General features: G+C 43.2%; 4 protein-coding genes across 7 annotated transcripts; 3 read left to right on the forward strand and 1 right to left on the reverse strand.

The window, feature by feature from the left end:
- Positions 1-566: 566 nt before the first annotated feature.
- On the forward strand, positions 567-14,280 carry col6a2 (collagen, type VI, alpha 2). 2 transcript variants are annotated; one of them, XM_023421787.2, is made up of 32 exons: positions 570-755; positions 2,359-2,450; positions 2,625-2,725; positions 2,867-3,010; positions 4,354-4,716; positions 4,815-4,835; positions 4,934-4,999; positions 5,102-5,200; positions 5,316-5,342; positions 5,510-5,536; positions 5,650-5,694; positions 5,828-5,881; positions 5,972-6,034; positions 6,123-6,185; positions 6,288-6,341; positions 6,436-6,471; positions 6,563-6,625; positions 6,780-6,842; positions 6,957-7,019; positions 7,097-7,159; positions 7,262-7,312; positions 7,400-7,498; positions 7,590-7,652; positions 7,854-7,889; positions 7,991-8,036; positions 8,125-8,277; positions 8,373-8,467; positions 9,428-9,609; positions 9,710-9,888; positions 9,983-10,021; positions 12,145-12,479; positions 13,228-14,280. In XM_023421787.2, exons 2-32 carry the CDS (start codon positions 2,375-2,377, stop codon positions 13,492-13,494), a joined length of 3,036 nt encoding a protein of 1,011 aa, XP_023277555.1. In that variant the 5' UTR covers positions 570-755; positions 2,359-2,374; the 3' UTR covers positions 13,495-14,280. The 2 variants fall into 2 exon arrangements, with proteins under 2 accessions (XP_023277556.1, XP_023277555.1); XM_023421788.2 differs by lacking the exons at positions 12,145-12,479; positions 13,228-14,280 and adding an exon at positions 10,678-11,941 and having other exon boundaries at positions 567-755.
- An 884-nt stretch (positions 14,281-15,164) lies between these two features.
- Positions 15,165-19,247, forward strand: LOC111666465 (D-serine dehydratase). 2 transcript variants are annotated; one of them, XM_023421790.2, is made up of 10 exons: positions 15,165-15,321; positions 15,875-16,030; positions 16,135-16,264; positions 16,837-16,987; positions 17,069-17,249; positions 17,980-18,098; positions 18,222-18,348; positions 18,510-18,572; positions 18,657-18,762; positions 18,857-19,247. In XM_023421790.2, exons 2-10 carry the CDS (start codon positions 15,885-15,887, stop codon positions 18,944-18,946), a joined length of 1,113 nt encoding a protein of 370 aa, XP_023277558.1. In that variant the 5' UTR covers positions 15,165-15,321; positions 15,875-15,884; the 3' UTR covers positions 18,947-19,247. The 2 variants fall into 2 exon arrangements, with proteins under 2 accessions (XP_023277558.1, XP_023277559.1); XM_023421791.2 differs by lacking the exon at positions 15,165-15,321 and adding an exon at positions 15,528-15,670.
- Positions 19,248-20,310: 1,063 nt separating this feature from the next.
- orc2 (origin recognition complex, subunit 2) lies at positions 20,311-24,812 on the forward strand. Of its 2 annotated transcripts, none has more exons than XM_023421956.2 (16): positions 20,311-20,378; positions 20,683-20,754; positions 20,863-21,021; positions 21,871-21,957; positions 22,091-22,180; positions 22,280-22,311; positions 22,418-22,475; positions 22,574-22,887; positions 22,969-23,078; positions 23,200-23,332; positions 23,446-23,542; positions 23,613-23,759; positions 23,844-24,015; positions 24,102-24,163; positions 24,251-24,369; positions 24,473-24,812. In XM_023421956.2, exons 1-16 carry the CDS (start codon positions 20,372-20,374, stop codon positions 24,554-24,556), a joined length of 1,743 nt encoding a protein of 580 aa, XP_023277724.1. In that variant the 5' UTR covers positions 20,311-20,371; the 3' UTR covers positions 24,557-24,812. The 2 variants fall into 2 exon arrangements, with proteins under 2 accessions (XP_023277724.1, XP_023277723.1); XM_023421955.2 differs by having other exon boundaries at positions 20,316-20,420.
- On the reverse strand, positions 24,809-26,821 carry cfap410 (cilia and flagella associated protein 410). Its single transcript, XM_023421958.2, has 7 exons — positions 26,606-26,821; positions 26,443-26,461; positions 26,243-26,289; positions 25,897-26,126; positions 25,627-25,777; positions 25,434-25,533; positions 24,809-25,332 (listed from the first exon to the last, which is right to left on the reverse strand). Exons 1-7 carry the CDS (start codon positions 26,680-26,682, stop codon positions 25,168-25,170), a joined length of 789 nt encoding a protein of 262 aa, XP_023277726.1. The 5' UTR covers positions 26,683-26,821; the 3' UTR covers positions 24,809-25,167.
- Between the last annotated feature and the right edge of the window lie 24 nt (positions 26,822-26,845).

A 26,845-nucleotide genomic window follows, 5' to 3' on the forward strand; every position in this document is an offset into this window, starting at 1 on the left:
AAACATGGTGAGCAGACTGATGGACAGTCTGTCAGTGTTTACACCGAGTATAAACTCCTCTCACTAGGCCTACTAATTGCAACCAGACTACCAGACAAAAGCCAGGGCCTTTTGTGTGTGTGTGTGTGTGTGTGTATGTGTGTGTGTGTGTGTGTGTGTGTATGTGTATTAAGGGGGGTTAAGTCTGCTCTTTATCCTGTTCTATTTCACTCCAACTCGCCACATGTGTGAGAATAACTGTAAAACCTCTTAAATGCCCTATCTCAGGGACATGAAAGCTCAGTGTGTCCCCGGGGTTGCGCCATGTGTTCCGCTGAGGGCCACAGCCATACAACTGCGATATCTCCTGATGCTAAACGGACATTGGTGGAGTTTAAAGCGTCTTCGAGGGGGGATCAGCTCAAAACCCCAGCTGTGCTTTGGCATCATCTTCCACTGGTGTATGGCAGTAGTGCTGGTACAATCTGCCGTGGATACACGCGCACGCGCACACACGGGTTGCTGCGGAGCCACGGCGCCTCCAAGCGGACAGCCGTGCGCATACAGGAGGAGGGGTCAGAACTTGTTGCTGGGGCTGGACCGGGACAGGAGAGCGAACGGACGGCTCTTCGTGAAGGAAACGAGCATCCAAGACTTTATACCCCATTTTCTCTTTCCGCAACCCCGTTCTTTCTCGGTTTTCCCGCCTGCTGAGATGATATAATCAACAGAGGATCAGCTGCCCACGAAGATTTAAAGTTACAGTAAGAGTTGAGGTATGTAGCACTTTTACGCACAACGATGTGCCATATTCTGTCCTCTCCCCTTCTCCTGTTATATCTTTGCCTGTCTGTCCCTCTGTCTCTGCGTCTCTTTGCGTGTCGTAAAACTCTCATTCGCTGAAATGATGGTGTTTTCGCAGCCGAATCAAACTGCTGCGCCAACAAATTTTGGATGCGCAAATCCTTGGAAATCCACAAACTACTTGCTTATGAGAAAAACCTAAGGACGACGTGGACGCTGTCAGTAGTGCTTCTATCTCTAAATACTTTTGCATGATGTTTGGTGCAGTGATATAAAGCTCGGGGATTCTTCTCAGTCTCCTTGCCTGGACAGTGGGAAAGGAGTGGGAACATCTGCAGGAGCGACTCCTCCGCAGATGTCTGTCCGCTAGAGGGAGCCACAGCAAAGAGCGCAGTTTGCTGTAATGAGCATCAGTTGGCATATGGTCCATCGAGGGCCGCTTGCTGTGTGTAGATCTCGGGAATAGATGCGTAGAGTTATGCATAGAGACCAGACCAAAAGGTTTTGGTGACATGTTTCTTGTAGTGTCAGACAGGGTGTCATCTGGATGTGAGGTCAGTCAGCTGCCCTCCGGAGGCCTTTAGAAGAGCCCCACACCCTCAGACGGCCGCAGGCCCCGTATTCAATGTGTGTCACTTGCTTTGTGGTGAATTTATTCATAGCTAATTCATCTTGGAATATGCACAAGTCACATGATAAATGGTCCAAGGGATCAATCATGCACGATTACCTGACTGGTCAGAATTTACTTGGAGCATTTCCCTATATAAGTTTGTGTTAAACCAAATGAGAAACATGGGTCGGTGCACCAGGACACTCTTATGGATTAATCCAGCCATGACAGCCTGTGAACCTTACTTACTGTGAGAGGAGGGATATCCTCTGGAGAGCAGCAGACTCTGTGACATCCTGTGGTTTATATCCGAAACACGAGGCTAACTACATTAAAACAGCAGCCTAGTCTCAGCTGCCAAATACAACCAGACTCCAGTCTATTTTATGTGGTCACCTGAGGTAATATGTGTATCATATTTCATGGCTTGAAAGGATGAGGTGCTTTATCATGATAAGATTAACCGTGTCGTGGATGTGACTGAACATCCACAGGTCGTCCGCGGCTGTGGCTTGGCAGCGTGTTAAAGAGCTGTGTTTCTCTTGGACTCATGTGATGGCTTCGAACCTATTACCTCACTGTGGCATTCATTTTGTTCCCATGGTAACAGTCAGTAGACACGTGTTCTTAGGATTCCCCTTAACTGATACCAGGTGCAGAATGAGTTTAGCAATCGGCTAATGCTACACACCAATAATTATATCGCAGGAGAAACGATTCTTCACATCAGAGTTTATTGTAAGAGGCTGTTACAGTTTTGGTGATTTAAAAACACGTTTTCTTTGTTCAGGCTTTAAAATTTTTTAACATGAATGTCTTTCCCTTTTTTCTTGATTCTTGACTGTCTTTCCTTTACATTTTCTTTTTCGTTGGTATTTTTTATTACTTTTGTCAAATAAATTTTGAGCGAAACAGAAACAGGTTGTTGGCTCAAACATGTGTCTTGATCCTTTGTGTGTCAGACAGGAGAGCAGGAAGATGCTGGGGTTAGAGGTCATCGCCGCCTGTCTTCTTTTTGGAGCCCTGACTCACGGCCAGCAAACAGAGTGCGCCAGTGAGTGCCATCAAACTGAACTGTAGTTGCTTCACAGCCACAGTAACGTGTCATCTAATGTGTTAACAAGACTTCAGTGACTTAACAGGGAACATTTCGTCCTACTGATTTAAATACATTTTCCATGGAGTTTTTATATGTGTTTTTGTGTGTGTGTGTGTCTGTTCCCTCCAGCGAACAATGAATGTCCCATAGACATCTACTTCACCATTGACACATCTGAGAGCATCGCCCTGCAGGAGCCGCCCCCTGGATCGCTAGTGGACAGCACCAAGGTTCCCGGTTTATCCGCAATTTTTTATTTAAACCTCAACCCGAAATAGCCCCGTTTTACAGTGACATCATTTCTAAATGACAGCTGACCAAATCAGCTGCATGTGCCGCACTGTATAACATGTTGTGTCTTGTTGCTGTAGAAATTCACTGAGGAGTTCGCAAAGCGTCTGGAAGATGTTCAGTACAGAGGTGCTGTGCAGATCAAGTGGAAAATCGGGGGACTGCACTACTCCCAGACACAAAATGTGTTCAGTCAGATCGTACCCAAGGACGATTTCATCATTGTGAGTGAAACACACACACACACACACACACACACACACACACACATATCACATGTATCATCAAGTTAAAGATTAAATTTGTTCAGTCCTCATTTGTTTCATGCCTAACCAAGTGATTAAGTGCTGAATTAGAAACTGGAAAATGTGATTAATGCTGCATGAGACGACATAATGTGTCTGGCGGCTCTGAATGGAGGGAATGAGGATGGGTATTTCTGACCATCCTCAGCAGGAGTTTGATATTGTGAAAAAATAATATGTTGACAGTTGTTACCCTTGCTCAACATGGCTGCACTATTGAGAATAAGGTTTTTTTTTGTTTTTTGCTCTTTTTTTGTACCAAATAACTATTAACAACAGTGACAACCAGGGGTGGGCAAAACTGCTTTGGGGGACCCTGAGGCAAAAATCAGCTGTGGGTTCCAACAACTAAACAAATTTCAACTAGTGAAAGAAATAAAGAAGCTTTTCGTACAGTGTGTACTGCAGAGAAGAAATGGCTGGTAGCTGCCAGATGCACATTAGTCCATGTGGCCCGGTAGTTTAATGTGCACTATGTGTCCGCAGGTTCCTGAGTTGGTTCCATTGAGAGACCTTTGTCTCCTTCACTGCGTCGTCAGATAGAGACAAAGTGACCAAACACTTAGCCTCAAGCAAAGTGTTTTGCCCATGTCATTGTTAAAAAATACCCCTGATCATATTCATTGATGCATTAGAATTAGATTGTTGAACATTTTGGTAATGATCCTCTTTTGTGTGGGAAAGTTAAATGAGAAGATCAGTACCACTGTCATTAAGAACAAGGCTACAGCCAGCAGCCGGTTAACTGGGCCTAGCACAAAGACTGGAGACAGGGAGACACAGCTAACAGGCTATGTCTCTTTTTTTTAATCTGTACAAAAACAAAAGTGTTAAAGTGATGACTCTGTGATTTACGGGGGATTTTGTGCCAGATTTTGGCTGGGAGCACTGATAACAACTTCACATGTTGCTTACCTAGCAACTGCTCCCTCCCAAAAAATAGTCCAGCACATAGCCCCCTATAAAAAATTGTTGTTTTCACACTTGAGATTTGTGTACAGATGAAATATTAGTGAGCTTTAGAGGCGCTGGTTGGCGGATACTGTTTCTTTTAAACACAGCCAGGCTAGCTGTCTCCAGTCTTGCTAAACTATGCCAAGCTAAACTAACTCATGTATTTCATGGACAGACATGAGAATGGCAGAAGACTTCTCATCTAACTCCTCATCCAGAAAACGAATTAGTTGTATATTTCCCAGATAATAAAATCACCGGTTGGTAATCCAGTCTTAATGATAACTCACACTTGTCACTGTTTCCAGAATGTCCGCAAAATAAAGTATTTGGGTAAAGGCACCTACACCGACTGCGCCCTTAACAACATGACCCACGAAATGCTGCGTTCAATCCAAAAACCTTCACCCCTCCGATTTTCTGTGGTCATCACCGACGGCCATGTGACTGGGAACCCGTGTGGAGGCATCAAGGTGGCAGCGGAGAAGGCTCGCGATGAGGGCATCCGGTTATTTGTCGTCGCAGCATCGAGGAACACTGAAGAGACAGGTCTGAGGGAGATCGCCAACTCTCCAGCGTCGGTCTACAGGAGGGACTTCATGGCTGTGGATCTGAGCCAGGGCAAAACCACTATACACACACCGACCATTGATCGCATCATTAGTACAATGGTAACACACACACACACACACACACACATGCACACAGAGAAATATGAGGAATGATCAGTGCCTCTTATGTTCACACCTTGTCTCTTTTGTCTTCACAGCAACATTTAGCGTACACGGAGGTAAGACAGCTGATGGTACAAATAATCAGAAATGTAAAAATTTCAGTTTCAGATTGTTTCATCACTGACTGTTTCTCTCCATCTCTTATACAACACAGTGCTTCAAAGTGACCTGTCTGGAGACAACCGGACCCCCTGGTCCAAAAGGCCACCGAGGACAAAAAGTGAGTTTCACACACACACACACACACACACACCTACAGTATTTATACACCAGTCCCTTTCATCCTCACAGACATTTTCTCCTTTTAACTCATTGACTGCAGGGAGCTAAAGGTGACAGCGGCGATCCAGGTCCGAAAGGAGAAAGAGGTCGCCCAGGAGACCCCGGTATTGAAGGTCCCATCGGTCAGCCCGGTATCAAAGTATGGCGCCATACCTCAACCTATTCACCGTTCACTGCAGCACACAAAATTATTAATTTTGTTTGTGATTATATCGTGATAAATGATTTTTCTTTCCCTTTTTTCCTCTCTATAGGGAGAACCAGGTCTTAAAGGCGACAAGGTGAGGCATCAGTTTGCATTTATTTGGATCAACATCATCAACTGTGTTAAGAAACAAAGAATCAATCACTGGGTTTTTATGTGAATGTTAATAAAGTGTCATATGGTGATGACATATGAATCTCTATATGTGCATGAAGTGACTGTTGATCTTCTGTCTGCCCACAGGGAGATATTGGAACTCAGGGGAAGAAGGTAGATTTTTTTTTCTATTTCTAATTAACTATCGAACCCAATCAGTCAATTATCCCTCATCCTGGAATGTGATTGGTCTTTCTCCTCTAACTGTCTCGTTTCTTTGTTGTTAGGGTGCTGGTGGCTTAGCAGGACGCGACGGGACCGATGGGCAGAAGGTAGGAACTGTGAAAGACTGAACTTTGAGGAGCAGTTTCTGTTGTACAGTTTAGGGAACAACAACCCAACTATAAAAATGTCGTAATCTAATTCTGAAATCTTAATTTTTTTTTGTGTATTCTTACATTATAGGGTAAAATTGGCAGGATCGGCGCTCCTGGCTGCAAAGGAGACCCAGGCGACAAAGTATGACATTTAACACCGTCTAAGATTATTGGTACACCTGTATTGTGTTGTGTTACGGCTTCTTTATGGTGTGTGTTTGATGGTTTGCAGGGTCCCAATGGTCACCCCGGAGACGTCGGTGAACGTGGTCCTCCTGGAACTGATGGAGAGAAGGTAAATGGTCTTGTGTGTCCTCGTCAAACACAAACCTTCATCCATCAGGATTTTGGTTAAATTTTCCGTGTTTGTGTCCTGTCTTCAGGGAGATCCCGGACGCCCTGGTAAACCCGGTCTCACTGGCCCGTCTGGAGAGCCTGGACCAAAGGTAAATCGGTCCCTTCCCTGAGAGAGAGAAGAAGGCCAGAGGTCACGTTAAACAGTCGTAATGTTGGCGGTGAAAGGCTAACGTCTGGTATTTCTTCTGCAGGGAGAGAGGGGGAGTCCTGGATCACCTGGCTTCCCTGGAGGGAAAGGAAACTCAGTAAGACTCATTCCATCGCCACAGACAGAAATACATTCAAACACATACTCACTCACACGCATCAAGTGGCTCACCTGTACGTTGTGTTTCTTAGGGAACTCCTGGACTTCCAGGAACCAGAGGCGAGCTGGTAAGAACCTCAGATTCACCCATGACCCCTTCTTCTGTCTGTCACTGTCTTTGTGTTGCCTGATGGTTTTCTAATCATTGTTCTGTTCTAGGGGAGAAGAGGGGATTATGGGGCAAAGGGTGGTCAAGGGCCTGATGGAATTAAAGGAGATAAGGTATGAGTCCATTTACACAATCGCACAAGTGTGAAACATTGTTTGAAACATTTTTTTTGCAGTGGCTCAAATTATTCCTTATTCCTGCGTGTTTCACTGAGACATGTTATTCCACCACTAGAGGGCTCTTTGCTGATGGTACTGTGTATTTCAGGGTGAAATGGGGCCAGAAGGCTTGAGAGGACTTCCGGGTGAATCAGGAAACAAAGGTACAAAGGTAAGAATGACTGTATTATTATATCTATAATCTGTATATATTCATATGGACATCACGCACTCTTGAGTTTCATTCCCGTTCACTCCCGTTGTCAAAACTCTCTCCTCTGAACAGGGAGACAATGGTCTGCCCGGCCCCAGAGGACCACCAGGGTTATCAGGAGAGGCTGGGAAAAATGTAGGTTGGAAGTAACATTTGGGCGTCGTATCAACAAGGGCCTCAGCTAGCTTGCTTTAACACTGTTTGTAATGTAGGGTACCAGAGGTGACAGTGGTGATGTTGGGCCGAGAGGTGACCCCGGACAGGCTGGACCCAAGGTGAGTATCTGTGTGTGTGTGTGCGGTAGCATCTTCCCTGCACTGTGTTCAGCTTTGTGGCTTTAGGTCTTTGTCTTGACTGCTCATTTCGTCTCTATTTAGGGAGACCCCGGAAGACCGGGCTTTAGCTATCCTGGACCAAGAGGACCATCGGTAACGTATACATGCACTTTGTCTCCTTACATTTGTTAGCTGCCGTGACACACTTGGTTGACAAAACTTTCCTCCACTCTTCTGCAGGGTGACAGAGGAGAGAAGGGTAATCCTGGACCTCGTGGCAGCAGGGGAGACTGTGGTCAAAAAGGCGAGCCTGGGGTTAAAGGTCCTTTAGGAGACAAAGTAAATAAGTCCTCGTAGTTTGACGTATGCTATCACTTGAAGGAAGTTTGTGAGTATAGTTACAGCTTTATGATTTCTTTGCTTACTAAAGGGTGATCCAGGATTTAAGGGTGAACCTGGCCCAAGAGGACCGAGAGGAGATATTGGATCTGATGTAAGTACACAAAATATACGTCCACTTTTCCTTTCCACTCTACTGTCAAAAATCCAATTGCATCCAACCAGGAAAAGCCAGTTTAAGCCTACGTGGTCATATGTTTACCTGTATACTCATGAGCATTATCTGTTAGCAATCCCAAACCAGACAGAAACCGAGAGACAGAGATGTGATTGTGTGTGTTCTCGTCCTCTACAGGGAGATCCCGGCCCTGAGGGAGATCCCGGCCTCACTGTAAGAACATCTCCTCGAACCTCTGTTCCATCACTGGCACGTCAACAGAAACAGTCAGAGGATGCAATGGATATAATGATGTGTTTTGTGTTTTCCTGCAGGAATGTGACGTCATGAACTACATCAGGGAGACGTGCGGCTGCTGTGGTGAGTTCAGCAAGGATCGCTTTGCCATCCGTGATCCGAACGCTCTGATAGGCTGTCGGATCATTACAGTCTGTGTTTTTGTCTGCAGACTGCGAGAAACGCTGCGGAGCCCTGGACATTGTGTTTGTGATTGACAGCTCAGAGTCAGTGGGTCTCACCAACTTCACCCTGGAGAAGAACTTTGTCATCAACACCATCAACAGACTGGGATCCCTTGCCAAAGACCCCCAATCAGCCACAGGTGAACGTGCAACTGAGAAGGAGAATTAGAGTGTGATATTTCAAAATGGCTGCCAGCTTAAATACGTATAAACACGGTTGCTTGTTTGTTCCCAGGCACAAGAGTCGGAGTTGTTCAGTACAGTCACAATGGGACGTTCCAGGCCATCCGGCTCGATGACCCCAAGATCGACTCAATGTCTGCGTTCAAGGTCTCACACACAGGCAGACACAAACAAAAAGAAAAACCACTTTGAAGCTTATTTTTAGGTCGTATCACAGTCTGTCCTTTTGCCTCTTTAGTCCAGATGTTTCGTAATTAATCAAGTCCGATCAGATCACATCTGCTGCTGTCTGCACACACGAGGCAGATGGAAGTCATCACAGTTACATATGTGTACATGTCTCGCTACATATATTTCTGACATTACCGAAAACATATAATCTGGGATGCGCAAATGGTAGATCATCTTACTTCTTTTCAATGAACATGGGAACTGTAGTTTATTTAGAGTCAATCCCTACATACACTGTGCTGCTGCTGTAAACACGCTTTAGGACGTCAAAACTACGCTTCCAAAATATTTGAGGTAACTACTTTGTCTTTTTTGAAAATTATAAACTAATTAATTATAACCTTCTTTTAAAGATGTATGTCTTCAGTAGGAGCCAACAGGCTTGGGGCTGAGTGCAACAGACAGGGCAGGTGTTGTTGTGTATATAAGTATTAAGAGACGCACAAACACATTGGAAACTTTCTTTTCACAGGAATTGTTGAAATTAAGAAAAATTCAGAATAACAACACACTTATCCCTTAAGTTAGGTACCACATGTGTGTTTGTAAAAGGTAGGTCAAATATCTATTTGAACTAATAGCTAGTGCGTTCATTTAACCTTTTTCTGCCAACTATGTATTTTGAGCAGATGTCCTCATATTTATTGACCTGACTCATAACACAGGGCGGTTGAAAACTGGAAAGTCTACTCGGAAGAGCATTGATGCAATCCGTGTAGCTGGAAGTCTGCTGAAGTTAATATGCTAACCATGCATTAGTACCTTTATGGATGGCAGTGACTAATATGCTTAATAGAGTCCTTATGGAAAACAAATGAATGGATCCCAAGTACTGCACATACACATCACTCACATGCGGCCTTACCCACTATTCAGAATGCAGTGAAGCGTTTGGAGTGGATCGCTGGAGGAACGTGGACTCCCTCTGCTCTGAAGTTCGCCTACGACACCCTGATCAGGAACAGCCGCAGAGCCAGGGCCAATGTCACTGTAGTTGTCATCACTGACGGACGCTACGACCCTAGAGATGACGACTCACTGCTCGGCTACCTCTGCAGGTGCCTGACACTGGGGCTTCACATTTTGGGATTTAACAATTAGCATTTGTGGAGAAGATAAAAGTTTTACCTTGTATTTCTGTGTACTGCCGGTGACCAGTGACCCCACTGTTGATGTGAGCGCCATCGGTGTCGGAGACATGTTCGACCAACCTGAGGAGAACGAGAGTCTGAAGAGCATCACCTGCCAGAAGGACAAGAAGGTGCTGGGCATGAAGCGCTTTGCAGACCTCGTGGCCGACGAGTTCATTGACAGGATTGAGACTGTGCTCTGCCCAGGTACACGCTTTACAGAAACACACATTTTGGTCAGATTGGCTGTGAGAAGTTGTTTCAGTTTTTGACCAGATCCTCTGACTGTCTTTGGTTTCAGATCCTGACATCGTATGCCCCGATCTCCCGTGTAAATCAGGTAAGATTTTGAAACATAATGCGTCAAATAAGCTTTGGCTTTGCTTTGTGTCCTCTTCAAAGTTTATACACGTTCTATCAACATTTAGGCCTGGATAACCAGTATTATTAAGGCGTCAGTATCTTTTAAACAAGGTGCTTGTTGGATTGTCAATCGGCGTCAAACTCACTTCACGTGGCATTTGGAGGTGAGAAAGTTTGCAGGTTGTCTCTCTCAAGCTCTGTTTTTACATTCTTCACGCATCTTCTTCCATCACTTTTTCTGGTGCACAACCAAGTGTAACACGATGAATGAGGAAAGACTGTCTCAGTGTGCGCTGTTATCCCCTTTTGTACGATTCATCGTGTCTCATCCCTCTTTATGGTGGCAGGTAAAAATATTTTTCATTTATATGTGTCCATATGTTTGAAGCATACTGACGCCTTTAATCTATTGCATTAGATGCACTGTGGCTTCAGCTGAGGTCAATATGTCTGTTGTATAGCTACTCTTCTTTTGCTATGGAACAATTGATTTATGTGGCAATACAACCAACAGACAAGACCAAACTTGCCTTTTTGTGCAACTCGTCGTACGTCCGGCGTCTTAGTTGGCTGTATTGATGCGTCGTGTCTGTGGGACCCCGCCCACAATGTTATTCCGCCCACTTGTTGCAGGAGGGGGCATCACTGTGGGGCAAGCCCCTCTCCCCTGGAAGCCACTGGCCGAAGAGGGCAACCCCACACTGGTCCCCACCTCTTTGGAAGGTGTGGCCAACCTGCTGAACGGCCTGAGCGAGCAGCAGTACGGGGTTGGCGTGGCAACCATGGCGTACACAGCCCAGAGAGCCAAACTCGCCCAGGGAGCGGACAGACAGCAGTGGACCCAGCTGTTCATCGACTCCTTCAAATATGTCTATGGAGACATTATGGGAGACCCAGAGAAAGCCATAGGACTCTGCTAATGCTAATATGCTAACCATGCTACCTCGCCAATATGGCTGCCAATGACTAATAAGCTTTCTGCTGGACATAGAATAGATTTTATTAAGACTGTGGGCATTTATTTTAACTCTTTGGGTGCAATAAACACCTGGGCTGATGCATGATATGAAGCTGGCCCTGTCAGAACTCATAGCAGCAGCCTTATGTATGGTTACTGTATATGATGGGCCAAAAGTCAAAATGTGGATTCATGATGTTCCCTCACCTCATAGAGTATTTTTGATTTAACATAAATAAGTGGCGCTGTCTCTCAGAAAAGTATGTCTGTTAGTAATATGATACATATCATTTCTTCCACCTTAGTGGAGGAACATTTTCCATTCACATGGAAAACGGATGTCATCCATTTGTTGGAGGCAGATTCCTGTGTAGAGCCATTCATGGTGCTCCTGTATAGTGTACAGTGGCTCTTTCATGAAGCCTCATTTCCACTGTGAATCATGAGCTCGCTGAATCACTCTGATGACTTTTCTTTTTTATTTTTTTTTTGCTGTTTTGCACATATCCATGGTTACGGCCGTTACTTTTGTCTGTGAATGACTCATGTCGATGGAAAAGCCATTACATGTGGAAAATATCTGGTGTTATACATATCACAATATACAGTGCATGAGTCAGAAGTTGGTGTATGTGGATGATTGGTTAATTGACTTGGCACTGACAATGAAGGAACTATTGTATGTTGTGCCCTTGATTGGTGCATGTTTTTTTTTCTTTTCTTTTTTTTCTTTTGTTTTTCTTGCATGTGGCTTGGCTTGTAAAGTAGGATGACTAGAGGAAAATGACCACAGAGCGGCTTTAACCAGATGTTATGGTATCATGTTAGCTCCGTGACTGCAACTTGCCGATGTGAACTATGTTGTTTTGTATAAGATGGAATGTATTCTTGTTTTTCTAATGTTGTTGCAAGATAATAAAATGGTAGAGCAAACTAAAAGTGCTTTCTTGAAGAGGCCACTTGGAAATCTGAGAGGTTTTTACAATAAATCAGACAAGCTGGACTGCAACTAGCATGTATGGAAGTATAGCATGTTACATCAATTCTTTTGCTGGCTTTGATCACTGAGCATCTGTGTTCCAGCTGGAGCTCATCAGACACCATGTTTGATGTAAAACCTTATGTATGTGTGTCTGTTCCAGAGCCTGCCGTGGCTACCTGTGTTCAGCGGCCAGTGGATTTGGTGTTCATGTTGGATGGATCTGAGAGGATGGGACTGGAGAACCACCGCAGGGCCAAAGAGTTCATCGAGAATGTGGCTCGCCGCCTCACCCTGGCCAGCGACGACCAGGACGAGAGGAATGCCCGCGTGGCTCTGATCCAGTACGGCGGCCCTACAGAACAGAGGGTGGAGTTCCCGCTCACATACAATCTCACAGTGATCGCTGATTCACTGTCACGTGTGAACTACATGGACTCTTCTTCTGCTCTGGGCAGCGCCATCATCCACGCTGTCAACAATGTGGTGTTTATAAAGGTATAACAAACACACACACTACAATCAGTTGCCAATTAGTTTAGCTTCAATACCGGGAGCATGGGGGAAACAGCTAGCTTCCCTCTGTTCAAAAGTGACAAACCCACCTACCAGTTACTCTAAAACTCACAAATTAAAACAAATCTTGTTTGTTTTAAATGTAAAAACTTATATTAAAAAATTATGAGTTGAGGTTTTCTGGTGAATTACATGTGGGAAACAGGGACTGCTACGAGCCAAGAAAGAAGTTTTTCTGTTTTCAGTCTTTATGCTAAGCTAAGCTAATAGCCTGTCGGCTGTAGCGTCATATTTAACATACATATATGCAAGCGGTATCAGTCTTCTCTCTAAATCTCAGCAACAAAGTGAGTAAGTGTATTTCTAAAAGTGTAAAACTTTTCCCTTAAGTACAGAGCCGGAGCCTGGAGGTGATTAGTTCAGTTTAGCATAAAGATTGGAGGGGAAAACAGCTGATTCTCTCCAAAGTTCAAAAATACGACCAACAAAACCTTTACCACACTGAATTTGTTTCAGCTTTACACAAAGAGAAATCACATGAAGATTTATGGTTAGCAGTTTTTCCCTGTTTCCGTCTTTATGCTAAGCTAACGTCCTCCTGTCTTAAGCTCCATATTAACGTGTAGATTTAAGAGCCATAATCAACCTCTCACCTCGACTACTGAAAGACAATAAGCTAATTTCCTAAAATGTTGAACTATTCATTTAACATTGTATGTTGTGTTTGTAGAATAAACGCCAGGCCCGTCGCAACGCTGAGGTGGCCTTCGTGTTCATCACTGATGGTATCACAGCCAGCGGGCAGCTGGATGAGGGCATAACTGCCATGAGGAGAGCGGAAGGCGTTCCCACGGTGATCGCCATGGGAACCGACACAGATGCAGAGGTGCTGCAGAAGGTGTCACTAGAGGACATGTCGGCCATCTTTAGAGGAGCTGACTACAACATGCTGAACAAACCTTCATTCTTTGAGCGCTTCATCCGCTGGATATGCTAGTGAGGAACTGTAACGCTCTACGCCATAGAATTAGAATCCATAGAATGAAAGAAGAACCTTCCTTCAGTGTAAACGTAAACACATCAGTCATAATGATGAATGATCGATGTAAGGCACTGACATGGCTACATATACTGTTTTTTTATTGCTGAAGACTAAATTGCAAAAGCCAAAACAATACACGTAGCAGCAGCACACACAAAAGCCTAGGCTTGTAACGTCATTTGAAATGTGGTTGTTCTATTTGTTCTAAATCCATGGTCAGCACTTTCAGCCAAAGACACTCATAAGAATCCCAGAATGACGTGTGTGATTATTGAATGTGTACGAAACAAATTGTATGCTTTATGTTGTTTTTATTTTGTATTGAGTTTCAGTTTTCAGAAAAGAATTTCTCTCTCTCTCTGTCTCTCTCTCTCTCTCTCTCTCTCTCTCTCTCTCTCTCTCTCTCACACACTCTCTTAAAAAAAAAATCACATTATTTACATTAAAGGTGCTAAAATAGAAAAAGAGGACAAAGCCATCCGACTGGTTCTGAAAGCTTTTTTTTTTTTTTTACATCATGTTATGCTGTAATTACTGTAGTTCATTCAGGGGAATAAAAGCATGCAGAGATGTCATCTCCAAGGAAGCAAAATCACAAATAAGTGCCCCACATTCAACCACACAGGAATCACACGCACGCCCACATGAATGCACAGATACCGTCGTGTATTGACAGACATGCATAAAAGAACCAAATCTGTAAACATGAAGTCCAAATAAAGCCTAATGTGGTCACCCCAATACTGGGTTTTGTGTTTGCAAGATATATATGTGTGATTTGATCCATGTGCATTTGTCATTAAATCACTGTAAACTAAACAGCAAAGAAGTGGCTCTGGTAGTGACTGTAGTAAAGTAAGGAAGTATAGAAAACATACACAGTACAAACATACACACTTCCCACTACTGGAATATAATATTTATCCCCTCTCCATTTCATGCAGTCAAGTTTACAATTGGCTATTTGTGCATCTGGTTCCCTCTGCTGGACAGAGAAATACAAAGCACCAAATCTTCCACTGTATGTATGGATATACCTATTGTTGCAGGACAGTTTAAATTACATTTGGAAGGGAAATACTGTACTTTTAACTCCACTGCATTTATTTTACAGCTTTAATTATAAGTTACTTTGCAGATTCAGATGATTAATACAAAACATAACAAATCACATAAAATCAACCTATAGATTTTCACATATTCAGTTCTTTGCTCCACTTTTACCAGCTGCAACGTTTAAGTACATTAATGCCTCGCTAATTATAATCCAACTATATCCAAAGTGAGCCATTCTTTACTTTATGTAGCCTACTTTTACTTTGAATGCATGTGCTGCTTGCTGCTTTTCCTTCAATAAACGCTCTGCTTTACATTAATGAATGACCACATGTCCTGAAGAGGTTTGTCCACTCAAGGATGCCGTAGGAGTAACGTGATCACAACTAGTGGGATGTTCGAGCGATTTTTCCTATCGAGTGCGAATCTCACATGTATCGAGCACTTCGAGTTTTCAGGCCGCGAGAGTTCAGGACGTGTCGTCTGTGATGCTTTTAATTAATTTGGCTGGCAGTTGGTTTGGTATCATATAAAAGCCGAGAAGGCGCGGGTTGTTGTGGGAATGCAGGCTATGGCTATTTCCTGAAGGCAAAAATGTGTAAGTGTAAAATCGATTCGTATCGAACTCGCCAAACGTACGAGTAGAAAAATAGTCGTTCGTTCATTTTGCACCAACACTTACCACAACCTCTCGCATATCGACAAAAAAATCACAATCACTGAGTGGTAAGTCATCTTTAATGATAAGTGACTCCGTCTACTTTGAACTTGCGTTTATATATATATTGAAATGCCATTAATTGTCAAGAAAAAATAAAGTAGAGCATCTTAAATCAGGTCTGTTTGTGGAGAAGTTTCATAGTAATAGTGGCTGTATATTCCTTTTATTCTATTTTATTTTGGTTATTTAATGTTTTTTTATGTCATTTAAAGTTGGTAAGAATTCAGTGGAAGAAACTAAAAGCCTCTTGGTGTTTAATGTTTTAAAGTTCAAAGGTCTCTACATTTACATAACCTGCAGCATTGCAACACTACACAGAATTGGAAAAACGAATTTGTGTGTGCTGATTTGCTGGTATGTTATTTATATACGTATCACATACCAGTTTGTCTATGTGTGTTTGTTATTATAAGAATAGTGTCACTGTAGGACTATTATGTGAGTTGAAGCCAGTCATGCATAAGGATATAATTGCATGAGAATTATAATGTGTGTGTGTCTGTGTGTCTCTGTGTGTGTGTGTGTGTGTGTGTGTGTGTGTGTGTGTGTTTGCTCCAGTGCTGCCAGTATGGAGGGGGAGCCCCTCTCAGCCCTGTGCACCCCTGCTCTGGTGGTGGATGTGGACAAAGTGAAGAGAAATGCCCAGAGGATGATCGAACGCTGTCAGAAGCTGGGAGTCCAGCTTCGGCCGCACATGAAGACACACAAAACCCTGTACGAACACACACTCTCACACTCGCACAAGACGTTCATATAGCTCAGTCACATTTCGAGGATACTGAACAGGTCTATCTCTGCGTGTTTGTCTGCATGTCTAGTGAGTGTGCTGACATAATGACAGGTGAATCACGGAGGTGCATCGTGGTCTCCACACTTGCAGAGGCCTGTTTCTATGCCGACCACGGATTTGATGACATCCTCTATGCATACTCTGTTCCCTTTGATAAGGTTCTCTCAGCTCACACTACACCTGTGTCCCTGCTCTCTGTCACACACAAACTACTGTATGACTGATGGTACATCCACTACCATGATATGCATTTCAGCACACAGCGAAATACTGTACCCCACAGATCAGGGTGCAGGTCACATTTAAAAACAACAAAAGACATGTTAAACATAAGACATAAAAACATAAAGGAGCATTAAAAACTTGTTTATAAGAGCAGCTTAAGATATGTTATATATATATATATATATATAGCACATACTTAATATTCTAAGTATGTAGAATGGAAGTGGGACACAGCTCACCTCTTCCACTGCAGACATTACCCATCATAGCTGGAAAAGAACAGGTGCAACTAATTCATTTGACTAAGAAATCATCAAAACAGTGATTGATTCCTTTTATGCTAATTAACTGATCATTGATTATTATGGATATCAACCCGCAGATCAATGCAATTAACATTAATTTCACATAAATTCTTATAATTATTATATTCATTCTTTATGTTCCCGCCATATTCAAAAAACCACTTGCATTCATTTATGTCTGCATATGTGTGTGGTTGCAGGTGGAGCGTTGTGCAGCCCTGTCAGAAAGGCTGGACCTCTTCCAGGTTTTATTGGATCATCCTGATGCTCTGGAGCAGCTCAAAAAGAGACGCCTGAGAGACGGTCGGCAGTGGCACGTCTGGCTGAAACTGGACTGCGGCAATGGGAGAGGTAAACAGGTCGGGAAACCACTTTGCGGCCGGTCATCAGCGACTGAGCGCCTGCTGATTGTGTGTTTGCTCTCTGTCGTAGCTGGTGTCCTGCACTCAGAACCCGAGGCGCTCGGTCTGGCTCAGGCCATCGCTGAGACGGAGGGTGTGCAGCTGACGGGGGTGTACGCTCACTGTGGGAACACCTATAACTGCAGAGGAGTGGAGCAAATACAGACTGTGGCCCAGGAAACCACCAGCTTGACTCTGCAGTTCATGGAAAAGTAAGACAAAAGTAAACTGGTAATGTTGTGTGCTGCTGTAGTTAAGTTGTTGTTTTTTTTGAGGAAGTGCAGTTATTGTTCCCTCCTGACAAGTACAAGTTTCTTTGCTTCACATTGGTCCTGTTGTTTTGCTGCTGTGATTGTAGAAGAAAGGAGAGTAAAGTTGATAAGAAAGAACTTTAAACTTGTGACACCTCAGACGGATTAACGCTACTTAAACCTTGCTTATTTACACTGACCACCTTTTCCTTATTAAGCTTTAATAGATTCATATTAACAGTAATTTAAATAACTACACAAAATGTGAAAGGTGTCGCATGCCACTCCTTTTAGCTCATTCCTTTGTTTTGTTTTACTGCTTTGGTTCAGTCCCACCACCATCAACAATGTCTTTTCCAGCAGCAGCAGTTTTCAGTGGAAAAGCTCTGATAAACCTGCTGCTACAACATCGCTCCACGTCTCCACGGTTGATGTGTATATAACCACCTGTCAGCTTTTTTAGATAATATATCAATGTTAAGTTTACAGCTTGTTGGGTTTCTCCAAGTTGTCTGAAATTCAATTCATGCAGGTTTAAGTTGTTTGATTTTATTCATAGTTATCACATTATGGGGAATAATTGGCCCGAGCAGATAGTTGTTACAAGTACACAAGCTTTTAGATTTACGTCTAATGAAATGCTGTATTGATATGATCATTAATTTTACATCTCTGTGTTTGTTTCTGGCAGACTGAAGGCTGTTGGCATCACCTGTAAGTCCAGCATTGGCTCCACCCCTTCCTGTAGTCACCCAGTCAAAGACATGGCGCAGCTCAGCGAGGTGCATCCTGGAAACTACGCCTTCTATGGTGTGTGGAAGGATGTAGATGTAGTTGTATCAGGTTTCCAGTTGAACTCAACATAATGGAAAAAAAAGAAAAAAGAAAACTGAGAGTCACCAAACAGCAGTGATGATTTCTGGTGTGTTTTAGATGTGCAGCAGTCTGTGATTGGCTCATGCAGTCTGGAGGACGTGGCTGTGAGGGTTTTGACAAGGGTCATTGGACACTGTCCTCACAGGAACCAGCTCCTGATCGACTGTGGATGGAGTGGAATCAGGTGCCTTCTTTAGTATTTTTTAGTTGACTCTGTATTTGCAGATGGGACAGGCAGACAACTACTCGACACTGTAGGCTGATACAAGATACATTGACTGTCAGCTCGGTATTGAACATGTGATTTAAACTGGGCCCTGACATATTATTTCTCGCCACTCTCAGTCTGGATGGAGCTGGAAAACTTCCCACTGGATATGCTGTGATCGAAGGCCACCCGCACCTCAAGTAACGCTATTACTCTTACCTTTTAATGTCAGTGCTCAATTTAAAGTGTGACTGAAGTTCTGATGAGAGACTTTTCCCCTCCAGGTTGTTGTCTATGACGCAGGAGCATGGTAGAGTGGAGCCCATCTCAGGACCGCTGGACTACAGGAAGTATCCCCTCGGCTCTCTGCTCACACTGATCCCCTACCATGTAAGTTGTGTGCAGTGTGGAGCTAAGTTTACTGCTTTATCAGTTTCATTGTGTCACTCTCCTCTTGTCTGATCATCTCTGTTCATTCCTGTAGTCTTGTGCGACAGCAATGATGCACACCGTGTACCATGTGCACTCTGACGGCCGTCTGCTGGGGAGGTGGACACCCACTCGCGGATGGTGAACATCTGTCCAACTGTTCACTAATACATAACTTTGTAAGCGTAGCTAGAAATAACACTGAAAGAAGGACTTCTTGAAGCAACCTGTGACACCTCGTAACCATCACGTATTCTTTCCTCTGTTCCTCTGGAGTAAAACATACGTATGAGTAGAAGAATTTAATTTCAAATGATTGACTGATTAAATAACAGTATTACTTTTGTAGACCTATTCCCTCAATGTCTTTGAAGTGGGAAAAGAAATGTAGAAAAAATACACACCTGTAAGCTTTTGAATGTTGAAATAAATCAAAGTTGCAGGACTATGTTGTTTTAATCAATGTCACTTTGTAGTGAAATGTACCAGTATATGCCGTGGCTGAAACAGAAGCAACAAATGCCAGTAGACGACGTATGTGCCCAGTTGGTTAAAAACCAGTGAATGACAATGCAAATATACTTCCAGTTTCTGCATCTTACTGTAAACGGCCTTAGTTATTCCATCTACCTTAATAGAGACCCTGTTTGAGAAATGTGAACTTGTCTTTTTAATATTTACATTTTTGTTTTGTACAGTGTTTGTCATTGTCTATGACAGCAGCTCAGACAGGAACCCAATCAAATGAAATTAGCGTAACAGAGACAGATGCTTTTGTGCAATGTTTGACTTGAAAGTAAAATGTGCTGGTAAATACAAGATATAGACAAAGAAATTAAAGATGAAGCGCTGAGTGATAGGTTACTTATTCCATTGTTATAGATTGTTGTCCACTGTGATACACTTAAAGATCGCAACCACAAAAATTAGGATTTATTTTTTAGACTAAATAAAATTAGTATTGTCCTCAATTACCACACATTTTCTCTTTCCAGGTTTATTGGCAAAGTTCTAAAATAGATTTCCAAATAAGATAAGATAAGATAAGATAAGATAAGATAGTCCTTTATTAGTCCAACACTGGGAAAAACTGCAAAATGCCAGTCACAAATACTTCGATAGATAAATAATAGATAATAATATAATATTTACACTTCGATATTTACAGAGGTAATGATAATAAATAATATCAATAAATAATCATATCAATGTCAACATTTTTAAATTATAAAGCAGGAAATATGCCATTGTTACTATTATTATTATTATTATTATTATTATTATTATTGTTATTATTATTATTATTATTATAGTTGTTGATAATAAAAAATAATTCTTCTAATTTTTCTAATTTAGAAAATGTGAGCAGTGAGTAGTTTCCATGGATGTATCTATGGGATGTATCCATGGTAAATTCGCAGTGCGAAGAGCATTCTGGGAAATGGTGTTTTCACCGCAGCGACCGTTCTGATTGGCCACCGTGTGACCTTTCACTTGTCACGTGGTTTAAAAACTTCAGGAGGATGGCGCGGAAAGTTGTCACACCACGTCTTAGTTCAGCTCGCAGGTCATGAGAGGTTTGTTTACATCTCCCTCGACTCATACTGACATTTTACCGAGTAAGTTTCCTCAGTTCTGATGTTCTTTATTTCCCCTCCGCTCCTCTGTTTGACTCTGTTGTTGTTGTTGTTGTTGTTGTTGTTGTTGTTGTTGTTGTTGACGACCGGCCGCAGCGCTTCTCCGCTCCCTACACACTAACGTTACACCGGCAAGCTAACGGTCTAACGGCTGTTTAAAAGACGTTGTTAGCGGTGTGTGTTGTCGTGTTGTAACCGTTGTTGTTGTTGTTGTTGTTGTTGTTGTTGTTGTATTTCCCTTCAGTCATGAGTGTGTTGGAGGTGAAGTTCGTCGGGGATGGAGATGTCCTGGAGCACATCGTGGACAAACAGGAGGGTACGGACAACAGAGTCACTTCTCCCGCTTACATGTTGGTGTGTATGAGGAGTCACCTGACCTGACCTCACCTGTCTCTCTAAACCTCCTGCCCGCGTGTGTTGGCAGGTGTGCAGAGCAGCGGCGGGTCTGTCCAGAAGATGGTCACGTTTAAGAGCCCGGCCGGACGGCGGGCCAGAGAGGACGCAGAGGGCGATGATGGGGAGGAAAACAGAGTCTGTGATGAGCAGAATTATATCCAGGCTTTAGGGACAGACAACGCAGAAGGTGAGTGAGACAAACCCCATTATTCGTAGTAAACTGTGCTCATAGCCAACCGGTTCCAGGTTAATCTTCATCTCTCTTTGTGTTTGTAGAGCCCTATAGGGAATATACAACTTTATATTTTAGAGGGATGACTTCTTCTTCTTCTTCTTCTTCTTCCTTTCATTTAGGATATTTTAAATTAACAGAGGGACTTCCACCTGCAGCCACATAGTGCAAAACAATACACCTAAAAATATGACTAGTGGGGAAGGATATTGACAAATTTATATTTAAAGGTTTTATGTTTTTGTGTATGTAATTTTAATCCACCTTTTAGAATATAACAAGTAGCAAGCGAAAGGTTTTGTTTTTGTTTTTTCTAATTTTCTTTATGCATTGTTTTTCTTTGTGATGCAATTGTTCAAAGTGTGAATTTGAGACTGTTGTGTTTTATATGTTACCCACTGGTGCATCATCTTCCCCTAGTCGCTTGTTTTTCTTATGATATACATGGTAAAAACAGGCATGTAATGGCAAAGTTTTTACAATAGTTTTTCCTAAAATCTCTGGTTGCAAAAAACAATACACTTAGCTAAAAGTAATGCAGTCTAATACAACAACTGTAATAAATCCTACCTTCATTAATAATGATGATAATATTGTTTTTGTTGGAACTGTTTTGGAGAGGTGTTGGTTAATCTTGGAGGCTGTGTAGACTGGGTTTATGAAAAGTGTATTAACACATCATATTATCACAGATGGTCCATTGTGGAACGGTACAACGTACATTAGCATGAGTGCTGCTGATGATATAGAAAATAGTCATTGAAAGTGGTGTTGTATTATTATTTTTTCTTCTTGGTTTCACAGAGGATGAGGAGGGTTTGTCCAGAGTGGCTGGATCTTCCATTTTCACTTTTCAGAAAGTTAAACGCGGCCACAGCATGGCTCAGACTGGTGAGACCCTCTATTAGTCACACACTCTGCATCAGAGATACTCAAACCTTCTTGTATCGTGTAGCAACAACTAGATCTGTTATTATGAACTTGGTTTTTATTACACACTTTGTTTTTGTGTTTTTATTCATAGCAAGTGAGTTGGCACGGACTCCCGGGAAAAGCGTGACCTTCAGTAAGACTCCTAACATTGAGCCCTCCACTCCCACCAGAACAGGCCGTAGTGAGTCCAGTACATCCTGCCTATGTCTTTGTGTACATCCTATCCAGTGTCCATTTACATACAACTGAGTCTGTTCCTTCTCTCTCCCTCTCTATCTAGACCACAGAGGTGAAAGCAGGACGCCACAGAGGGTGAGACAAGGAGGCATTTTTCTTTTTGCTGCCATTTTCCTCTGTGGTGTGATGAGGTGGTTCTGCTGCTGTGTACTCAGTGTAAACTTTGCTTTCTGTATGACAGAGCAAGAAGGTCCAGTTTGTCTCCACAACACCTCACAGGCTCAGGAAGAGAATGACGAGTGAGTTTAGCATACGTGAACGTAGCTTCTCTTCCTGTTACAGTAAGTTATCTTAACTGAGACTTTAGCTGTTTTCTAAAGCTGTTTGACATTTTCAGCTCCAAGCCTTCGCTCAGACAGCGACAGTGAGCTGTCCCCCTCAGACTCTGGGGAGGAGGATGAGGATGAAGATGGGATAGAAGAAGAGCAGAAAGTAAAGAAAGAGGATAAGGAGAACATAAAGACTCCAAGAACATCTAGTAAAGGTTCATCTGCAGCTCTGTACAAGACACCTGCCAAGAAGAGCAAGAACACTCCTGAACCCCTCAACCAGCCCAGTATGGTTGAGTTGTATTTTGAAGCCCACGGCAATTCAAAGATCTTGACATCAGACCGCACCCTCGAGCGCTTACACACCCCTAAACTCGACAGGGTCAGTATATAACAGGCAGAAGTTGATATGTATTAATGCTGCTTTCCCAAGTTTTTTGAGATAGTTGTTTTGCGTTTGCAGGAGACACTGGTGCAGCTTTTAGAGGGAAAGACCTCCTGCTACTCCACAGAGATCCAGCAGCTCCACAGCAAACACCGAAAGCACTTTAGCAAATGGATGTTTCAGTTACAGTGAGTGCGGTTTGCCCTTTTTTGTACTGAATGCTTTTTCGTAACTTTGTGGTTTTTGCATGTTAAAATTGGTACAAGACATAAAGTGTGTGTGTGTGTGTGTGTGTGTGTGTGTGTGTAGGTTAGGCTTCAGTGTGCTGGTTTACGGTCTGGGCAGCAAAAAAGCTTTGCTGGAGGACTTCCGTGTGTCTCACTTGGCTCAAGAAATCCATCTTGTGGTTAATGGATTCTTCCCTTCCATTACTCTTAAATCAGTCAGTATCCTACACATTTATATCAAAAATAAAACCTTAAATAAAATAGGAGCAAGTGGATCAAAAGTACAAATGACACTTGTCCATTTTCCTTATATTTGTTTTCATTGCAGATATTGAATGCTCTGACATGTGAGGTTCTAGAGCACCAGGGAAGTTTCCGAACACCCTCAGACCAGATCCAGTTCATCACTCAGACCCTTAAAGACAGTGAGTGTGTTTCTGTTATATAGTTTGTGTTGAAATTATGTGTGTTTTACAATTAAGCATGTCCACGCAGGCCCAGATCTCCATGTGTACCTGATAATCCATAATATCGATGGGCCGATGCTGCGAGGAGAGAAGACCCAGAGTGCACTGGGGCAGCTGGCATCTCTCCCCAACCTGCACTTAGTGGCTTCTTTAGACCACATCAACGCTCCACTGGGTGGGTGTTTGTAAGTGTGTCTACTGCAGAGTTAATGGTGTTGAAATGCATCCTTGAAGCTGAATGTCTCCTGTGCGTTCCCAGTGTGGGACCAGTTTAAGCAGAGTCAGTTTAACTGGCTGTGGTGGGAGTGTGTGACGTTCCAGCACTACACAGAGGAGACGTCGTACGAAAACTCTCTGCTGGTGCAGCAGACTGGCGCGCTCGCTCTGTCCTCCCTCACACACGTGCTCCGCAGCTTGACGCCCAATGCAAGGTACCGCATTCATGTTGCTACAATGAGCTGTTAAAGGCCTGGTGCTTCTCTTCAGCTTTTCATGGTTGTGTCTTTTATTTTCGCAGAGGAATTTTCAAACTGCTGGTGCAATTTCAGCTGGAAAACAAAGACAATCCGTCATATACAGGTGCACACACACGTTCAAAACAGATTTTTCTGTAAAATGTGATGTATTTGTGATGTGATTTTAATGTTCTCCTGTCACCGTGTGCAGGATTGTCATTCCAAGATTTCTACCAGCGTTGTCGAGAGGCGTTCTTGGTCAACTCTGACCTCACGCTGAGGACTCAGCTGACTGAGTTCAGAGACCACAAACTGATCCGGACACGCAAGGTGGGGCCGTGTTTCATTTTAGACGTCTCAACTCCTACTCAAGTGCCATTACGCTGCAGAATCTAGGTGTCTGTCACTTACATTTACTCCCATGATTCTCCAGGGCGCAGATGGAGTGGAGTGCTTGATTGTCGCTGTGGACGCGAGCACGTTGATGGATTTCCTGGAGAACGAGGAGGGTGACTGAGAAGAGGAGGCTTTACGCCTCACGTGTCACATACAATCCATGAACCGACAGTCCCAGCCGTCACTACATCTGACATGAGACATGCAGCTTCCAGGCTCTGCACAGTTTAAATTAATGGTTTAAATCAGATCACTGATGACATGTACTATGAGTTGTCCTAAATGCCCCTTTTGTAGCACTGATATTCACACTCTGCTACTGAATGTACATGTTTTCTGCTAACATCTGTGTAATTAAATTCAACACTGAAAGTTAATGTATTGCAATTTATTCTTTCTAATTAGAGAAATAGATTTACAGTTAGCAAAACATACATTCTTTTGTTCTTACAAGGCAGATAGGCATGCTGCATTAAAAGAAGAAAAAAAAAAAAAAAAAAAGCCAAAGCCAAGGAAATTTTTCAGTACTCTTCCACATGTGAAAACTGGACCACAAAGACAAGCGGTCAGTGAAGTCACGTCACGTGCCATGCTTAGTGGAATCAGGAGGTAACAGGAGAGAGGGTGGGGGGGTGGTTAGGACCCTGTTTCTAATCTCTAAGGATGAGATTTTGGTTTGGACGTGGAAAAGGGAGTGAGAGGTTTGGCCCTGAGTGCAGGCTGTGCAGAGTTTTATTGTGTGATGTCAGCGGTTTTCAGTGTCTGCAGTGAGTCTTTTAGTATCTCAGAGTCCAGTGTGTAAGTGTGGAGTCTGTTCTGTGTAGCTGTGTGTACGATGCGAAGCTCCTCTTCATCCAAATCGTTCAGCAGCAGCAGAACTGCATCGAGAGTGTGTGACTGAAAATACAATCAAAGCGATTAGTTGTTTGCGGACTTGAATAGAAGAATCAAAGTCCTTTTGAGTTTTAGGGAAGCACTGTTCAGAGATGAGAGGCTACCTTTTTCAGAGATGATCTGCTTTCTCTGGTTGATGGAGAGGAGAGAGAGGGGAACTTGTCTCTGGAGAGGGGCTTCATCCCCAACTCTTCCCTGATTTTACTGAAAACAAAAATCAAGAGGAAATATGAGAATATTTTATCTTAATATGTCTACATTAATTTGACAGCCATGGAAAGTTTAACTCAGGCTCACTTGGTCTCCTCCATGCTGTAGTTGAGCGCGTCATTCTCTGTCTCTGCTTCTGGAAGTCCGTTGGAGGAAAGCTGGTTTTGGACACTGCCTGGGGGGGTGGTGACGACTTCACCCTCCATGATAGCTAGTGAAATCTCATCCTCTGTCACTGCTGCACACACAAAACATACACACATATAGGTATGAGGTGCTCAAAGCTGTTACACATTTGCAATTTCATGACAACTGAAATTGAAGTGGGGGGGGGTTGCAAAGATGCTGCACACTCACGCAGGTTGTCCAGCCTCTGGAGACGAGGGAGGCAGCGCAGAACAGTCAGGCGATACTGGCTGGACTCGGGTCCACAACACGGGTTCTCAGCCAACCAGAGCACCTTGAGACTTGTCAAGGAGCGCAGGTGAGAGAGCTCAGAGAGAGAGGGGATCATATTCCTCCTCAGGTAGAGCTCACACAGAGACAGACAGCCAGCCAGAGGAGCGAGAGACGAGATGCGGTTGACACTAAGGAGAAAGAAAGAAGGTCACCGCCAGGATCCAATAGTCATCCAAAAATGATTGTGACGCGTCACAGTGCGGCAGTGTGAACAGTAACGTGGCTGTTTGTGTGTCAGACCCACCTCAGTGTCAGCACCTTAATGTTGGGCATTTGAGAGAAGATAGAAATCTATAAAGACAGGGTATACAGGGAACGCTTGTATTATAACACACATAAAACTGCAATAAAAAACAATAAAAAGAAGAGTAACTAAGTCGATTAAAGCATAAGTACTAGTTTCAGTGTCCCAACAAACACGATCTGAACTGTATGACTACTCACATCAGTGAGGTTGCATCCCCTGTAAAAAAAAAAAGAAAAGGGAAACGTATCGTTACAACAAATAAGAGATATAGAAAAAAGATGCACCTGCTAAACCTGGACCATCAGCATGCAAAGTAAACACCATCTAAAATAGTGGTCTGCTAAAAATTTAAACACTTACCAGCAGTTCAGTTTTTTCACGCTTTCCAAGTCGGAGGCCTTGGCCTTAGCGAGAACCAGTTTCCGGGTTAGCTTCATAGCTTATCACCGAACTTAGTCGACAAGAAAGAATATTTTTAATGCTCTAGATCTGCGCAAACAACAAAGGCCGCATCATGACAAGCTAAGTGGACAAACATTTCAACTCAGCAGCAGGGATGTTGTCGTCCACCACATTGATGCGCATGCGCGTACTTACTGA

The sequence above is a fragment of the Seriola lalandi genome, unplaced genomic scaffold (assembly GCF_002814215.2).
Source record: "Seriola lalandi dorsalis isolate HSWRI2012SDOR001 ecotype SW California unplaced genomic scaffold, Sedor1 jcf7180002054677, whole genome shotgun sequence".
Taxonomy (NCBI): Eukaryota; Metazoa; Chordata; class Actinopteri; order Carangiformes; family Carangidae; genus Seriola; species Seriola lalandi.

Coding starts and splice junctions, on each gene's coding strand:
- col6a2 (XM_023421787.2), top strand. CDS start 2,375: ATGCTGGGGTTAGAGGTCATCGCCGCCTGTCTTCTTTTTGGAGCCCTG. Junction 7,313..7,399: donor CTGGACCAAGAGGACCATCG/GTAACGTATACA, acceptor ACTCTTCTGCAG/GGTGACAGAGGAGAGAAGGG. Junction 7,890..7,990: donor AGGGAGATCCCGGCCTCACT/GTAAGAACATCT, acceptor GTTTTCCTGCAG/GAATGTGACGTCATGAACTA.
- LOC111666465 (XM_023421790.2), top strand. CDS start 15,885: ATGGAGGGGGAGCCCCTCTCAGCCCTGTGCACCCCTGCTCTGGTGGTG. Junction 18,349..18,509: donor TGTGGATGGAGTGGAATCAG/GTGCCTTCTTTA, acceptor CGCCACTCTCAG/TCTGGATGGAGCTGGAAAAC. Junction 18,763..18,856: donor TCACACTGATCCCCTACCAT/GTAAGTTGTGTG, acceptor TCATTCCTGTAG/TCTTGTGCGACAGCAATGAT.
- orc2 (XM_023421955.2), top strand. CDS start 20,372: ATGAGAGGTTTGTTTACATCTCCCTCGACTCATACTGACATTTTACCG. Junction 21,022..21,870: donor AGGGACAGACAACGCAGAAG/GTGAGTGAGACA, acceptor TTGGTTTCACAG/AGGATGAGGAGGGTTTGTCC. Junction 22,312..22,417: donor AAAGCAGGACGCCACAGAGG/GTGAGACAAGGA, acceptor TCTGTATGACAG/AGCAAGAAGGTCCAGTTTGT.
- cfap410 (XM_023421958.2), bottom strand. CDS start 26,682: ATGAAGCTAACCCGGAAACTGGTTCTCGCTAAGGCCAAGGCCTCCGAC. Junction 26,127..26,242: donor ATTAAGGTGCTGACACTGAG/GTGGGTCTGACA, acceptor CTTTCTCCTTAG/TGTCAACCGCATCTCGTCTC. Junction 25,534..25,626: donor TACAGCATGGAGGAGACCAA/GTGAGCCTGAGT, acceptor TTTTGTTTTCAG/TAAAATCAGGGAAGAGTTGG.